This window comes from Ptychodera flava, chromosome 16 (genome assembly GCF_041260155.1).
Source record: "Ptychodera flava strain L36383 chromosome 16, AS_Pfla_20210202, whole genome shotgun sequence".
Lineage (NCBI taxonomy): Eukaryota > Metazoa > Hemichordata > Enteropneusta > Ptychoderidae > Ptychodera > Ptychodera flava.
This window is the reverse complement of record NC_091943.1, coordinates 38,252,552-38,270,066: the sequence shown is the minus strand read 5'-3', so window position 1 is coordinate 38,270,066 and position 17,515 is coordinate 38,252,552. Positions and strand designations below refer to the sequence as shown.

Here is a 17,515-nt window from a genome sequence, read left to right as displayed (position 1 = left end):
AATTATTAGTTTAGTTCACAATATTTATCGAGCCTCTGGCCGCATATACATTGGGCAAAGTCAAGAGAAATGTAGGTTTGTCTGCTTCAAGTGCTCTTTGCCTGCTTGTCATTCTTCTCTATAATTGCAACACTATATTCAAAAAATTCAGTGGAACAAGTCATCGTTGATGACACAGTCCCCAGTTGTTAATGGGTACTTTGATTACAAGTCCTCAGAGAGGATAGAGTCCTCTTCATTAATTAGGTCAGTGTGATAAAAATAATTTGATACAGATGGCACTCAATGGCCAAGAATGAGTTCCATGGTGATGAAAACATAAAACCAATGTAGGCAACCATCCTAAAGGTCATTATCAACTAGGAATTAATCAACAGGATGTTGCAAACATTTTTTGCGTCCTATCATAACACTGATAGATTATCACTGGTACCATATTTTATAAAGTTTGATGCAGTGCTTCTGGACATTCACCCTAAAAACAAAAGTTCATCATGTAAATGCAAATTGGCAATTAAAAATTGGCAATTAATTTAATTTATTGGATTGTATCACAAAACAAATCAACGTGCATATGTATGACATAGGTCAATGTCCTTGTACCAACTTTGAATAAAATCGGTTGAGATATGCCTGAGTTATGGCTCTGTACATGAAAAAAATCGTAACAAAATGGCTGCACGGCAGCCATATTGGATTGTATCACAAAACAAATCGACGTGCAAATGTATGACATAAGTCAATGTCCTTGTACCAACTTTGAATAAAATTGGTTGAAACATGTCTGAGTTATGGCTCTGTACATGAAAAAATTGTAATAAAATGGCCGCCTGGCGGCCATATTGGATCGTATCACAAAACAAATCGACGTGCAAATGTATGACATAAGTCAATGTCCTTGTACCAACTTTGAATAAAATTGGTTGAAACATGTCTGAGTTATGGCTCTGTACATGAAAAAATTGTAATAAAATGGCCGCCTGGCGGCCATATTGGATCGTATCACAAATCGACGTGCATATGTATGACATATGAAGTAATCCTTGTACTACGTTTGAATGAAATCACTCCAGGCATCTCTGAGATATCTGCGTGAACGGACGGACACACGGACGCACACACGCACACACGGACATGACCAAACCTATAAGTCCCCCCCGGACGGTGTCCGTGGGGACTAATAAACAAGTCAAGAAACCAGATTGTTGTTCAGCAAAGTAGCTGTGTGTACCAAATTTGATAAGGACTGAATTCATTATCATACATAAGTCTGCATTCAAATGAAAGGCAGTGATGCAACCCACTTCAAGTCATGGGATTAATAGAATCTCACATCCCCAAAGACCTGGGGTCAGATTTCTCACATGAGTTGGGGATATTTTGTCACACACAAGCCGCAGGCTCGTGTGAGACAAAATATCCCCAAGTCACAGGCTGGTGTGAGACAAAATATCCCCAACTTGTGTGAGAAATCTGATCCAAGGTCCTTGGCGCGTGACATTCTTTTTCTCACATGACCACAAAATGCGTTAAATTCACACTGGAAACACTGAATGATTATATTAAGTGTATGAGTGACTATCCTACTTTGTTGCCATATATTATTCCGTGTCTCTAATATGAACTCAGTGGCGAGTTTCATTGCTGATATTTCAATTTTTACTCCGGATTAGATATCTATCAGGAAAAAAACTGGTGATTGTTCACTTTTTATGTGGAAAATTCAACCATCTTTAATGAGTCTGTAACCACTGACATACAACATTATCCAAAATTGTGACAATTAAGGCTGTTGTCTGCCACTGCACTGTGACCTGCTTATTTGTAGTTATGGTCCGTGAGCTACTCATCACGCCATTGGATAGTATTTTGCATGCAGAATGAAAAGCCATTTATTATCCAATTAGAGCTCGTGTAATAATGTACCACTCTTGTATATGTGCATTTATATACGGTGTTGGATGATTTCTGAGAGTGTAGGATTGATTTTCCCACACTGTCGATCCCACACTCGCAGTGGCCAGGAATGTGAGAATGTAATCCCCCCTTCAAGTATACATTGCAAATTGTATGAGAGTAGCATACAGATACACACTTTTAGATCAAGTTGTTTTCAATTAATTTTTATTCAATACATCTGAAACTATAGTTCATTAACATACATTACCCTTTGAAATGGGTATACGCCAGTGACTGGTTTTGGTCATTGTTAGCAGACAAAACCAGCAATCTGTACCTACATAAGCACTGGCACATTTCAACCTGTGCAGCAATGATAGGCAACCATCCAGTGCCAGAAATGACACAATTAGGTGGTGCAGGTTATCTGTATCTGACTTCTATAGCATACCTGCAATATCTGGGAAATGGGCAGGAACTTTAAATACTGTGAGTTTTTGTGTACAAGTTAATAGTGAGTTGTATAACAATATCTTGCACAAGCAAATGAACTTGAAATGGACACTGCGCATCCTGTAAATAAACTTTGGTATCTAAAGTTGAATCCTGTGTTTACCTTTTGTCTGAATGGCCATCTGAGTAGTGCATCATACGGCCCTTTCATGATGACAAAGAACAATGATACATGGTTTCCTCTACCCATTCCATCACCATTCAGATATATCCTGGCACACATCTTGTAACCATGACGACTAGTGAAGAAGGATGGGGAGTAGATAGATGTTGTTCGCCCTGACACAGCATCCTGTTGTTTCTTTGTAAAGTCCTTGATCTTCCAGACCAGGATTCCATCGTAGGAAGTCTGCTCTAGTGCTTTGATACGCAGATCCTGTTCAGCGAGGGCTACATCTTTCAGAGCAATGATGCGGTCTTGAGCTCTGATTTTCCTCTCGAGTGATTCAATCAGCTCTTTGTCCTGCCTTCTCTGCCTCTCCACAGTTTTTACAACTTGTGAGTCCCTCTCTATCTGACCATTAAGAACTGCAACGATGCCCTCATAGGTTGAAAGCTTGGTCTCTAAGACAGTAATTTTATTCTTCAGATCTGCTATCATTCTGGACTGGCGACCAATAATTGGTTCAAACTCTTTACCCATGACCAATTCATCTCCTTTGCTAGTTTGTGCTGAGGTAGCCTTTGCAACTGTCTTTGCCAATTCTTTGATTCCATTTTTTAATTCTTCAATCTTGCCCTGCAGCTCGTCTGATCTTCTGCTTACACCTAGGATATCAACTTCTTCTTCAAAATCTTCAACATTAGATATTAATGTGGACACCATGCACAAGAGCAAGTCAAGATGAGCAACCTGTGCCTTTTTCAGATGCTCTTGGTCTTTGTCAACTTCAACCTTCAAAAAGAAAATAGAAATGATAACTTTGTGAGAAGAATGGCCACAGTCTTGAAGAGAATACCTTTAACTGACACAGGAGTTTTCATACGACATATTGTGTGCTATCTGTTATTTGTTAAAAATATGCAGAAAAACTGGTATTTTATATTTACTATAAAATGTTACAACATAAGACATCTTTTGTTTCTGTCTTTATGTTTGTGCAAAGTTTGTGTGCTGTATAAACAATATGCCAGCATATAACATATTTTCACTAGACGGAGCAGAATCTCTGAATATTATCTTTGACAAAATTTTCATGATACATGTACAGAAGAAATGAACAGTTCAAGTTTAAGATGGTGGAGTGAAGAATCTCTCTCTCTCTCTCTCTCTCTCTCTCTCTCGTCAATTCAAATAAGAAAACTTGATCTCCATTTGGTCAGTGACTATACACATTTGTGTTCATGGTTTTCAGAACAGGTGTTTGAACGGTTGATTTCAGTCTGGAACACTCCATATTCCATGAATCCACCATGATTTGTGCATACATACATTTATCTTTCCCACATTTTGCTGAATTCTGAGTGTTTCTTCATCTAGCTGTTAGGTTTTGGGGCGACCAGATTGCTTGGAACCATGTGGGCTACCATGGTCACCATGGTAACCATTATATTGCATTTTATGTGTTACCAAAGCTTGAATTCCTGTCCAGACATGAATTCATTTTTCACTTGTTTTACTAGAAATCATATACATTTGTGATCTGAGCTGGGCATACATATTGTGTGATTCAGTACTAATTATCTATCATCAACTTTTGGAGATGCCTTTTCAAAAAATACCGCAATTATACGGTGTCGCTAAAATTTGATCAGAATTGGTATATACAAGTATGGGTTACCAATGATCAACAATAAATGTTGTTTCTATCTGTTCAGAGGAGGAAAATTCTACATTGATGTTATGGCAATGATTTCTGCACAGTACAACCAGAAAAACAACAAGAGATATATATTTAAACCAGAAAAACAAGAATGACAAAAGTAAATCAGGTCTGAAACTTTAGGTACTGGAGGTCAACTTTAACAACATGCATAGCAGAAACAAGCCCCTCTTAGTTTGAGTATAGACGGTCTTCCCCCCCCCCCCCCCTCTACTGTCTATGGTTTGAACAGGTCTATTAATATGTAACAGTTCATAAACAATAACAGGAAATGACTCCAGATCAGTGGAGTTGGCCTGTTTCTTACAGGCATGCCATCACTCCTGCACATTTGCAGGATTTCACTTCTTCTTACCTCATTTGCACATTTTTGACACTGATGTGTTCATTTGAACAAATTCACATCTCAACCCCTACATCTACCTGTACACCAAATACTGAGATGGTAGCTCTGGCGGTATTGGAGCCTTTGTGTGTGACGGACATACATCCGCACATACATACCCACAAATATACAGACATACAGACGCCACCGACTCATCATATAAGCTCTTTTTGGTATTTATATACAAAACCAAATATGAGTTAACCAAAACATGAACAAAATGGCCCATAGTCAGCTCTACTGGGGCTTTAACACAGCAAGGGTCACAAAAAGATTATCAAGGATACTAAATCAAGAACAGCAAATTGATAAAGTACATAAAAAGTTGCCTCAAATGACACAAGGAGATCAAAATTACAAACACTATAATATGAAATTTGTTTCTTACCATTTTATTGCAACCAGCTGGTTTATACTTGCAGGGTTTTAGCTTCTTTTTGCAGTCACCTTTCTCTGCATCAATGTGATCAGCATACTGAAGGTAAGATAATTGTGCAATTAATCATGGATGAAGTTTTACATCACAGTTTACCATATGACAAGTAAGCTATTGCCATAATGTCCGTAAAGGATCCACACAATCCATGAAATTTCCTTACAAAACATACACACACATTCAAGCTAAAATTCATACAAATTTCCTACTCATGGGCACAAAGCAGTCTAGACGTCCAGTCAAACCAGCAGAGGAACCAGATGCAACTTGCTTCAAAGTACACATATTTGTTCAGTAAAAGTACATGCATGGGGTAAGTGGAAGATTATTGGAGCACAAGGCATTGTGTGGCCATGTATAAAGACTGCAATTAAAAGAAATAATGCAAAAAAATTCACTGGTAATTACCTTTTCTCTTGGTATGTTATTCTTCCCACAAAATTCACAAGAAATCAAGAATCTGGGGCATTTTTCATGGTGAGCCTGGAAAAAGTTTATGAGTAAGTTTATAAAACAGCTGAGTTGATAAAACCATTTTCACTTCTTTTAAGTGGTCTGGCATGATACAAATGTCTTGACATATCACAGCTATTTGCTTCATCAGAATAATACCCAAGGTAGTACTTACACTGTGATGAAAATAATCAATTCAAACATTTAATACAGAAAACAAAATGAACATCGCATCTGTAACGTCAGTGCTCCAATTCCCTAGTAGGAGAAACTGACCCTAAAGTTTATAGATGCAACTGTCATCTTCATTTGAATAAATGTGCAAAACATTACAAATTAGATGCTATCAATGAATTATTTTGGAGAACAAATTATCTGTCGGAACTTGGAAAATTGGCCTCAAAAATAAGTACTTTTCTGCACTGTTTGAAGAAATCTGAATGAGGTCATCAATCAACATGCTCTATGTTCCCTAGTATTATTGCATTGTCTCTGTATTTTCTCAAGCTCCTTTCGATGATATCAAAAAGTTCATCCTTGAGACAGTACCTTCAATTCCTTGAATGTGATTTCTTCATGGCAAAACTGACACTGAACAACTCTCATTAAACATTCATGTTCCAGATGTTGTGCCAAGTCACCTCTCAGAATCTGATCATTACATCCACTTTTAATGCAGACAATAATACCATGTGGGCACACTGATACATGTTCCTGTTTGTACAAATATACCATAAATAACAATGGACTCCTATTTTGATGAAATGTATCTATAGCAAGCAAACAAGATATTAAACTGGTAAGTATTACGCATTGACAGAACCCAGATAAAACTAAGAAAATAAGCTTGGAATATCTGTCAAAGGGACAGTCAAATGGCATGTATCAGTAGGTTTACTGTAATTTAAAAACAGCACATTTCTATGAAAATACCTACAGAGATTTGCTCATCATTTGAAAGAAGTATATAGGTAATTTCTGGTGCAGTTGAGGATTTTTACAAGCGACCTAGCGGCCGATATAGCTCCGCTGTGTTTATGTAGAGAATAACTATTTTTGACACATGTTGATGAAGAAGGGTGGAAATCTTTGATAGCTCGATGCAGTGGCCAGAAAAAAGTGGGTAAAATAAGCTGCAAAAATACGCAATTGAAGATTTCATCATACTTTGAATATATCACATAGGATCATCCCTAAGAACATGTCAACCAAAGCTATCTGATGAGTAGTTTTTGAGAATAAATTTTTTGACCAAAAATGGCAACAATTGCCCCCAAAAGTAAAAATTGCAGATTTCATCATAATTTCAAAAGATCAAATTTAGTTCACCTATAGAAACCTGTATACCAAATTTCAAAGCTGTTAGACAAGTACTTTATGAGAAACCCATCTTTTGACCAAAAATAGGAAAAATTGCCCCAAAAATTCAAAATTGCAGATTTCATCATTATTTCAATAAATATCATTTAGTTCATCTATGGAAACCTGTATACCAAATTTCAAAGCTATCAGATAAGTAGTTTTGGAAATACACATTTTTTGACCAAAAATGGCAAAAATTGCCCAAAAAATACAAAATTACAGATTTCATCAGAAATTCAATATGTATTACTAAGCTTATCTGTAGAAACCTGTATACCAAATTTCAAAGCTATCAGACCAATACTTTTTGAGGAACACATTTTTGGACCAAAAATGGCAAAAATTGCCCCATAATTACAAAATTGCAGATTTCATCATTGTTTCCATAAATATCATTTAGTTCATCTGTAGGAACCTGTATACCGAATTTCAAAGCTATCAGGTGAGTAGTTTTGGAAATACACATTTTTTGACCAAAACTGGTAAAAATTGCCCCAAAATTACAAAATTGTAGATTTCATCATAATTTCAATAACTATCATTTGGTTAATCTGTAGCAACCTGTATACCAAATTTCAAAGCTATCGGATGAGTAGTTTTGGAAATACACATTTTGTGACCAAAAATGGCAAAAATTGCCCCAAAAATACAAAATTACACATTTCATCAGAAATTCAATACATATTACTTAGTTCATCTATAGAAACCTGTATACCATTTCAAAACTATCAGACCAGTACTTTTTGAGAAATAAATTTTTTGACCAAAAATGGCAAAAATTGCCTTAAAAATGCAAATTTGCATATTTCTGCGCAATTTGAACAAATCTGAAATAGATCATCAAAAGGGACCTATGTAACAAATATCAAAGCTATCTGACTGGCAGTTTTGAAGAAGAAGATTTTTAAAGATTTTTTTACCAGAAATGACAAAAATTGCCTTAAAAATACAAATATGCAAATTTCGCCACAATTTGAACAAATCTGACTGAAGTCACCCTAAGCAAACTGCATATCAAATTTCAAAGCAATCAGACAAGCGGTTTCAGAGAAGAAGATTTTTTTACCAAAAACACCAAAAAATGCCTCAAAAATACAAATATGCAAATTTCACCACGATTTGAAGACGTTGAAGTGAGGTCACCTTAAGTGAACTGCATATAAAATTTCAAAGCAATTGGACTTGCGGTTTCAGAGGAGAAGGCAATTGTTGACGGACGACGACAGACGACGACGACGACGACGGACGACGGACGACGACGGAAAATCAACCTATTTGATAAGCTCCGCATCGCTGACAGCGGAGCTAAAAAGTTCAAGCTGGAAAAATTATGATTGAAAACCAAAGCAGGTTTGCATTGTTTCGAGAGTGGCTAATTTATGATAATTTTCTACACAGAAGAAAGCTTTCACAAATAACAAAGTAATGGAGGAATTAGCAAATTCATATCAATCCTGACAGTTGCAAACATACAAATATTGTTAGGTTTCTGCAAAAAACAAAGAAATAATCATAGAAAAGCAAGTTTCGAAGGGTTTACATAATGGCTTGAAAGCATGCAATCATTTGCATAACATATCTAGCCATTTTTGGTGGATGGATGCATTGGATGGATGATACTTTTGTTGTGATGCAACTTTTACATCATCAAATTACTACTGGGATAAACTGCATTCAACACTAACTGTTGAATTAAGCATGACAACAGTTGATTGCTTTAAGACGGCAGTTTGTTCTTTCTGTTAAACCTCATAGTCTTTGAAAGCAGTAGTGTAAAACAGCAATATGCTCTTTGTTCAGCTACACAAACACAAAAAGCTAGTAGGTTCAGACCATTCTAATAATATACTGGCAGTGCACATTAATACATATACGAATTCTTAAGAATTTTCTCAGAAAAGAAAGACACAAATAAACACTGATACAGGCCTTCATGCTTTTAACACGGAAACAAATATGGTAGATTGTATCAGTGCGATTACTTTTGCCTGAAACTGACTTCTAAAGAAAACACATGTAGAAATATCTTCACAGAATCAGCAACAAATAAATTTTCATCATTGAAGCAATGGTTAAACACTTGAATCAGAATATGCAGTAAACTGAAACACACCTCGTAATCTTTAAACATTCCAGTCCATGTACATCCATTATTGATACACTTCACATTGTGAACTCTTAGTTCTCTTTTGATGGCATTGTCAGGAAAAATCTGAAAACAAATGATAGTGCCAATGACGTAAAAGCTGCAAAATTCACACTGTACACATAAAACTTAATGGTTTCACAAGTCCTCTCATGTCAAATATGGAGTTCTACCCGTATATATCCATAATGGACATACAACTTGATGGTTTCACAAGTCCTAAAAATGAGAAAAATCACCAAAAAATTCAGCAAAAATACAAAATCAAAGATATCTCTACGATATTCATTAAACTGTATAAGGTTTACCTAAGGTACTTGCACAAAAATTTTCAAAGCAATCAAAACAGCGGTTCTTGAGTTATAAATTTTTTACCATTTTCACATTTTGTAAGCTCATTTGCATAATTTAGGCGATGCAGACTTCATTTGAACAAAATCCCATCTATAGCCCAGGATGCATCCACACACCAAATACCAAGCTGAAACGTGCAGTGGTTTGCGTGTTTTTGATGTTGACGGACATACTGTACTTACTTACGTACGTACATACATACATACATACATACATACATACATACATATACACATACGCCACTGACTTCAGCTTATACGATATCCTCATATTGATATACCAAATGTGAGCTAAAAATCTTTATTGTTTTATTATTCTTCAAGTCACATGAATGAGATGCCACTCACTTCTAGATAATCACCCAAACATTCACATACTGAGGCTTGTTATGTTTTGTTTTATACTTTTTGTGTTATGTGCACCACAAATTTGGTGTACAGATGAACAGATATGGATGGACAGACACACAGATAGACTTACACACACACACATACATACACTGACAGTGATGACAATGGTCCCCTCAGTGTGCCTTCGGCACATAGGGGCCAATAAAATACAGAAAGGTATTAGGTTTCATAAAAAGTGATATAACACTGAATACATCTTTACACTTGTTTTTCAGACACAGACATCGGAAATGGTCAGATCTAACACCGTTGAAGCTGATACTGTAGAATCATTCTAAGATTCATTTTCGCTTGGCCCAAGAAGGTGAAGATAATGATGACGCTTATTTTACGCTCATGATTATTTTCCATGAACTCAAATTTCAAAGTGTGATACGTCACTAAGACTATCCCTTGAAAAGTTTACGTTTTGATCCATATGCACATATTCTATCTTTATACTAGTACTGTATGTACTACCAGTGCACATACACCCCATCTGTATTTGATCTTCTGTTAAAAGTTTTGTGTATTCTCACTGACCTGCTCAGATGTAATTAAACAATCTGGATCATCTTTATGTTCATCTCCACATACAATACATGAATGAAGTCCAGGTTGACTGTAAAATCAAATAAGATTGATGTTCACATTGAGCTTTGGCCTTGCTCATCATCATCCCACTGTAACTTATAAGATATATTCAAATCACATGACGAAAAGTTTAGAAGGCAAAAAATGGACAAACGAGAAAAAAATGGCATCTATTTTGATTCATAAACACACATTTTTTGCTTAATTGACCATACTGTGTTGTAACACAACACATATTGGCTGGTATTTCAGTAACAGTGAATTACTTATCATCCCTACGCCTGTGAGTCCCCTAAAAACAGTGCATTTGCCTTCCTTCCGAGAAACCATCTGTGTATACTTACTTACTTACTTAGACCCTGATACAAGTATTAACATTTACCTGATAATATCTTGCACACAGCTTCCACAATATCTATGACCACAGTAAGTCTGAACTGGACCCTTTAAAATAAGATGACAATATGAACACAGGTACTTCTCTGGTACGGTTGAAAGGAATATTTCTCTCGAATACCCTGCCGGCATTGCTCATTTATTATGGTCTGGATTTTGGATGGCAATAAATCTTGTTTTCTGCAACAGAATTGGTAAAAAACAATGTAAAGGACACTACTCTCATCTAATCAGAACTGATTATAAGTTTGAGATCACAAATTTCAAAGATTTTTGACAAGCACTTTCAGAGAAGACACTTTGCCTTTAATCAAAGTGTCAGACTTAGGTGGATTCAATGCACCAAAAGAAACATGCTATGGAAGCAAAATCAATTAAAGCTGCAAGCAGCGTTGGCTAGGGCCTTGAAGCACTTGCAAACACTAGTAAAAGGTACCAGAATGATAATCAATAACACTAATTCTGATAGATGCTTCATCCCATCAAATTTAAAAGGTGTACATATCACAGTTGGTTACTGATTTATAGGCATACTTAAACTGAAATAGAGGTCAAAAGTTGTCTAGATCTCTTAATGATTTTGGCAAAGATTTTGGCAAAGATTTTGGCAAAAAAATTGTTCCCAAATTTATTTATGTATATCAAAACCATGTTGTGCTTTAAATAAAGAACCCTGATGTTGAGTATGAAAATCTGTAAATGAAGAACCTTAACACCAGGGAGGCAAAAAATGATAATTTATTTAACAATAATGGTTAAAAATACCGTCAAGGACAGTGTGCTCAAATTTGGTTTGAATCAGTCCATTCAAGAAATATTTAAACAAGAAAACCCAGAATGACAAAAGTAAATCAGTCTGAAACTTTAGGTACTGGAGGTCAACTTTAGCAACATTCATAGTGGAGGAATGTTTCAACACAGTCCCTCTTAATTTGAGCAGGTCTGCTAATATGTAACAGTTCATGAACAATGACAGGAAATGACGCATAAGCTGTGTCAGTTACTGCCACCACTCCTGCACAATACTATAGGTACACTGCATACAAATAGGTAAGAGACCATAGAAGCTCTGACTCAGATTGGCAGATGCCGCTGACAGATTTTTGGGTTTTTTCGAGCGGATCTGTTCATTCAGTCAAAGTATATGCTAGTGTCAACGTCAACATGTCGAGGTGGAAAGAAAACCAGCCTTCCGTTATGTCATTTTTATCATCAGCCACTACAAAGAGTCGGAAGAAACGGAAAGCCTCCGTAGAGTCCCCGTCCGTACAGTCAGCCGATCCCAAGAGAAGAAAGACAGCTTTTAGCAAGGTATGGTTTGCTGACCACAAGTGGCTACATCAAACACCTGACGAAAAAGGTATGGTAAAATTTTTTCTTAGCATGAAACTACGGCCGTGGCCATATTTTGATCGCAACTTTGCCGATAATAATGCATAACTATGTAGCTTCCGGTAGACTAAATAAATTGCGAAGTAATTTCGTAAATACATGTACTCAAAATCAAATTATTATACCTTGGACCTTAAAAATCCTTAGAATCAGAATTTATTAGATTTGAAATAAGAATATTTCAAGACATTTTCTTGATTGTAGACTTTCGGTATCATTTTCTCGTACAAGTGTGACCTGCTGCCCTTTTCCATTGAGCATGAACTTGTAAGGCTTCCGGCTGCAACATCTGTTATATCTCGTACCAATAGAACAGTGCATGTCAAATCTAGCGTAGTCGAAGTAAAATCAAGTTTTCAAAAATAAATTTTTTAATTGTGTTTTTTTCTTCTTGAATACGCATTGTTCTGAAAGTGTTAGTGATACGTGAGAGCAGAATATGACCCGGAAGACATTTTGCGACCTTGGTCATATGTCACGATTTCATGTTTGCAAGGTCAGCGGTTTTGTTTTGAGTGTGCGAGCGTGTCAAACCTCGATTTTATGTGGTAATTTGTTGAGATATGGTCCCGAGATGCCCGAGTCCCACGATTTTTTGCTATTTTGCTCACATATCCAGGTACCGGTATGTTGAGTTTTCTGTGTGGGAAACATGGCTTGAAGTCAAAGAATGGGTCTGATGTCTGGTCTAAGACACCGTGTACAACATTAAAAAAACACAGTATCACCAAGCATCTGAGGTCCGACAGTCATAAGAAGGCAGTTTCGATGGAAAAGATTATCTGTAGCTTAGAGATAGATGTCGTGTATCGGTAAGGGAAAGAGGCAGTATTAATTTAAAACTGTTGTAAGCATTGTTTACTTGTGTTTTAGTCGTTACTTTGTTAATTTTTTTGTATTTTCTGTTTCTGTTGTCATTTGTATATGAAAATATTGAAGTGTCATTGAACCAAAGAGAACATGATCTGTAAAGTTATATGTAGGCAAGGGGAAGCTATTTGCACAAATGTATTCATTTAAAACTGTTTTGAACATTGTTTATTTGCATTGTATTCCTGATTATTGTTTATCAGGGATTACCCTGGCTCAAGAACAGCATGAGATAAAATCACGCATGAAAAAAAACAGTGGGAGAATTTCAAAGTCTGTGGGAACCGGACCTAACTTTCCCTGATTTTCTGCATATTGGTTAATTTGCATAACAATACACTCAGTGAGACAGTTTTCGGACGACCTTAGTTTTCAGACATTTAATGACATGCTGTTCTTTATACTCACTTCGCTCCGTTTTGATAGTGTTTTACAAGTAATGCTACAGCACATAAAGTCAAGTGACGCTGCCGTCCCGTTTTGGATTTTTTTTTGGAAGAAGATATTTCGGGTGCTACAAACTTGGTGAAGTTAGCCACACCGTACGATACGAGGTGTCGAACGCAACACACAGGGACAGCCCCTTTCCGATATCTAAGCGCTACACTCGTTGGAATATAGTTGCGTCGTCCATGCATTAAACGTAACTAATCATCACGAAATATTTCCAAATAGTTTTCTAAACACATCAAAATTGAAAATCGGGGTTCGAAGTTTCAAAATACCAATATTTAGCCCCTTATCACATTCAAAATACAACGTCCGATTACTGCGATAGCAGTCCGATTACATGCACTCAACATGGGGGCAAAAATTTGGCAACTTTGACCCCCTAAATGCTACTTCTGTCAGTGTTAACAGTTTGAGGATAAACACAATAAAGTTTCGAAAGGTATGATAATAAGATTTCGTTGTGCTTGTCATTTATGAAATGGCTTTGGGCGAAATTCACTACCGTCCGAACACTGTCACACTGAGTGTAGTTGTAATCGGAGGCGATCGAATCCATACTTTCTAGTGCAGGAGTAACGGAAGTACAGTAGTCCAGAATAGTGCACTTTCATTTTTTCTTCACACTATTACTCGTACTGGGCACGAATATTCTTTAGAAAGCGCCATTTTGAGCGCCGACAACACACTGTACATGAGCAATGAACACTTGCTGTATCGACTCCAATGATTTAATGAACGCAAAACTTCCTGTTGGCAACCAATCACAAACACTGTTGAAACGGGTAACTCTGCAACAGCTTTTTTTAGCGTAATTATAGCGCTCTCTACGGTGACACAATGAGTGGTTCTGTACTGAAAACCTGCCAAATATTGCCGAGGAATTTAGATCACGTAAAGGTATCACGTACGCGCCATTTGAATTATCGGCGCGACTTTTTTCCCAATTGATTTTTCTGAATGCCATTTTTCTGATTTTTGAGCGTAAATATCGCGTTATCGCGCCCCAAAGTGATCCCTGTTTATTTGTATTGTATAACTGATTTCTGTTGTGTATTTTCTGTTTTTGTTGTCATTTGTATGTATGAAAATAAATGTTAAACTATCTTTGAAACCAAGTTCCTTGTTTAGCCATTTGTCTCAGTAACTGCTTTGAATTATGCAAATTACATGCAAATATTATGCAAATCAAATATGCAAATTAGCCACTACTCCATCAAAAATTCCTGGGGAGAACCCTGTGGTACGTGGTACAGTAAAATTTACCAGCAATTCACTTTTTAATTGCATGCAGAGGCTATATATAGTTTTTTATCAATATCTGCCAATTTTTAATATTCCTACTTCAAGTTTTAAGAGAGAAGCTAAAAGCATTCGTTTTTGATTTTATATTTTTTGTCCTCATTGTACGTCATTGGTTGTACCTAGCTTTCTTATCATCTAACAACATGTTATATGTTCCACTAAAATCCTCCTACAAGTATGGATGTATATGGTTTTAAAATGTATCATATCTGTGTTGGAGTTGGAAATAAATAAATAAATAAATTTAATATTACCCTAAACATACCATCTATACTCATCTCTCTGTTGAGGGACAGATAGTGGAAACATAGGATACCATGGGCCTCCAGCCCACAGAGTCAAAAATTGAAATTTAAGCCTCTATATTTACACAACCAAATTTCACTTTCATTTAAACAGGATTTTCATCAGAAGCAGAAATCAACTAGTCAAAATTGGAAAGCTGTGACAGCATTTTTAACTGACTTGGGTTTTGGAGAAATTGGTATTGGACAGTCAACAAACTAATGATGACTGCGCAGATGACCACAAGATATCAGATGGTTACCATATAAACAGATTATTTTTGGCTTTGACAAAAATAGATTATTGTGGCTAGCTGTATAATTGGGTGAAATAGGTTATTCAGGGGTTTCATTAAGTTTTGAAGTAGGGGGCCAGAATGAGAAAGTAGGCAGCTTGCAGCTGCCATGACCACAAACTCAGCCAGGAGGGGGTGTTCCCCCTCCCGGCCGAAGGCCAGAAACCCTAATGAGCTAAAATTCACTTTTTACATTTCACAGTCACTTGAATTTCTAGTATTTTCAGGATCAGAATTGTCTGCAGTGTTCCAGGACCATTTGTGTTCATATCATAAAAACCATTTTCCTTGGAGATTAGACCTAAATATGACATTTCATAATTATAAATGATAACATGTGGTAATGTTGACGATAGTTTGAACAAAGAAAACTAAAGTCTTAGAATCTAAGAACCTCCATGCTTTTAGGAGGTAAACTATAATAATGCACTATTAACAATGATATAAATGTGATATTGTAGATGATAGTGTTACATCTAGATTCCCCTTCTGTTATAATGTTGGCACCCCAATTAATTCATCAAGGGGAGACCAGCCCCCCCCCCCCCTCCCCCATGAAATAGTGCCAGTCACATCGTAGAGGAACAAGTAGAACATATGAACTGGTGACATCCCCCCAAGTTTTCTGGTAAAGGGGAAAATCCCCTTTGTTGATACCATTCTGGATGAAACACTGATATTTTAAGCACAGTAAACAAATGTACTATGTTATGCTTAAAATTAAGAAGCCAGATGTTATGTATGGAATCTGCGGATGAAGAACTTTTATACCACTAAGGAGGTAAAAAGGATAATTCATTTAGCAAGAATGATAAAAAATGAAAGTGATTACCATATTTCGCAAATAACATATTCCTCCGATTCTAAAACCCCGCCCGATTATAACGCCCCCAGGATTATTTCATCGATTCGTAATTGGCTGTTAGTTCGTTTATAACGCCCCCCAGGGGGGTACACCCAAATTCTGACCGGAACAATAGAGCCATTGTCATGTAATGAGACAAGGATATCCGAGACACCTACGTTGCTTATCGAAGTCACAAACAAGTGCCAAAGTGAAGTATCAAACCTCAAAACAAGCACACTATTTATGGTGTCCAATCCATGCCAAAATTACTACTTTGATTTTACAACACAACATGCCATTCCGAATTCTATTTTACAATTCAACATGCTATTTCACAACACAACATGCCATTCCGAATTCTATTTTACAATTCAACATGCTATTTCACAACACAACATGCCATTCCGAATTCTATTTTACAATTCAAAATGCTATTTCACAACACAACATGCCATTCCGAATTCTATTTTACAATTCAACATGCTATTTCACAACACAACATGCCATTCCAAATCCTATTTTACAACTCAACATGCTATTTCACAACACAACATGCACTTCCAAATCCTATTTTACAACTCAACATGCTCTTCCCAATTTCATTTGACAACACATCATGCACTTCCAAATCCTATTTTACAACTCAACATGCTCTTCCCAATTTCATTTGACAACACATCATGCACTTCCAAATCCTATTTTACAACTCAACATGCTCTTCCCAATTTCATTTGACAACACATCATGCACTTCCAAATCCTATTTTACAACTCAACATGCTCTTCCCAATTTCATTTGACAACACATCATGCACTTCCAAATCCTATTTTACAACTCAACATGCTCTTCCCAATTTCATTTGACAACACTCATGCACTTCCAAATCCTATTTCACAATTCAACATCCCATTCGAAAGCTAGCTCTGCGGAGCAGGGCAGTGTTACTGGCTATCGAACAAGATTCAAACTGGCGGACGCGAAATGGTCCCCTCGCACAGAGAGAGAAATGCGAACTTTGCACAAGTCTAAAAACGCAGCTTAGCACATTGTGTATCTAAACAAGATGAGCGTGCTCGAAAACTAGGATTGATCACGATTTTAAATTAAAAATTGACTGTTTTTGGAAAAGAAATCAGCAGTTTTGTCTATTGTGTTCCGTGCGTGGGAGGCTTATCGTGAAAGACCGAGATTTACTATATGGCGCATCTGATACGGATATGGTCCCATCGCATAGAGAGATGAAAGTGGGCTTTGTGTAAGTTCAAAAGCACAGCTTAGCTCATCGTGCATCCAAACAAGTTGAGCGTGCTCAAAATAGGAG

At 36.6% G+C, this 17,515-nt stretch overlaps 1 protein-coding gene and 1 long non-coding RNA gene across 2 annotated transcripts in view; one reads left to right on the top strand and one right to left on the bottom strand.

Moving 5' to 3' along the window:
- Positions 1-17,515, bottom strand: part of LOC139114787 (TNF receptor-associated factor 2-like) — a 28,741-nt gene that overhangs the window by 3,307 nt on the left and 7,919 nt on the right. The window contains exons 2-8 of the mRNA XM_070676714.1: positions 10,737-10,930; positions 10,304-10,382; positions 8,985-9,083; positions 6,059-6,223; positions 5,465-5,539; positions 5,009-5,095; positions 2,516-3,307 (exon numbers count right to left, since the gene is read on the bottom strand). Coding sequence (XP_070532815.1) covers positions 2,516-3,307; positions 5,009-5,095; positions 5,465-5,539; positions 6,059-6,223; positions 8,985-9,083; positions 10,304-10,382; positions 10,737-10,882 — 1,443 coding nt within the window. The 5' untranslated portion in view covers positions 10,883-10,930. The remainder of the gene's footprint in view (positions 1-2,515; positions 3,308-5,008; positions 5,096-5,464; positions 5,540-6,058; positions 6,224-8,984; positions 9,084-10,303; positions 10,383-10,736; positions 10,931-17,515) is intronic.
- Positions 11,764-14,580, top strand: LOC139114788 (uncharacterized). Its single transcript, XR_011547944.1, has 2 exons — positions 11,764-12,110; positions 12,762-14,580. It is a non-coding gene; the product is annotated as an uncharacterized lncRNA (long non-coding RNA).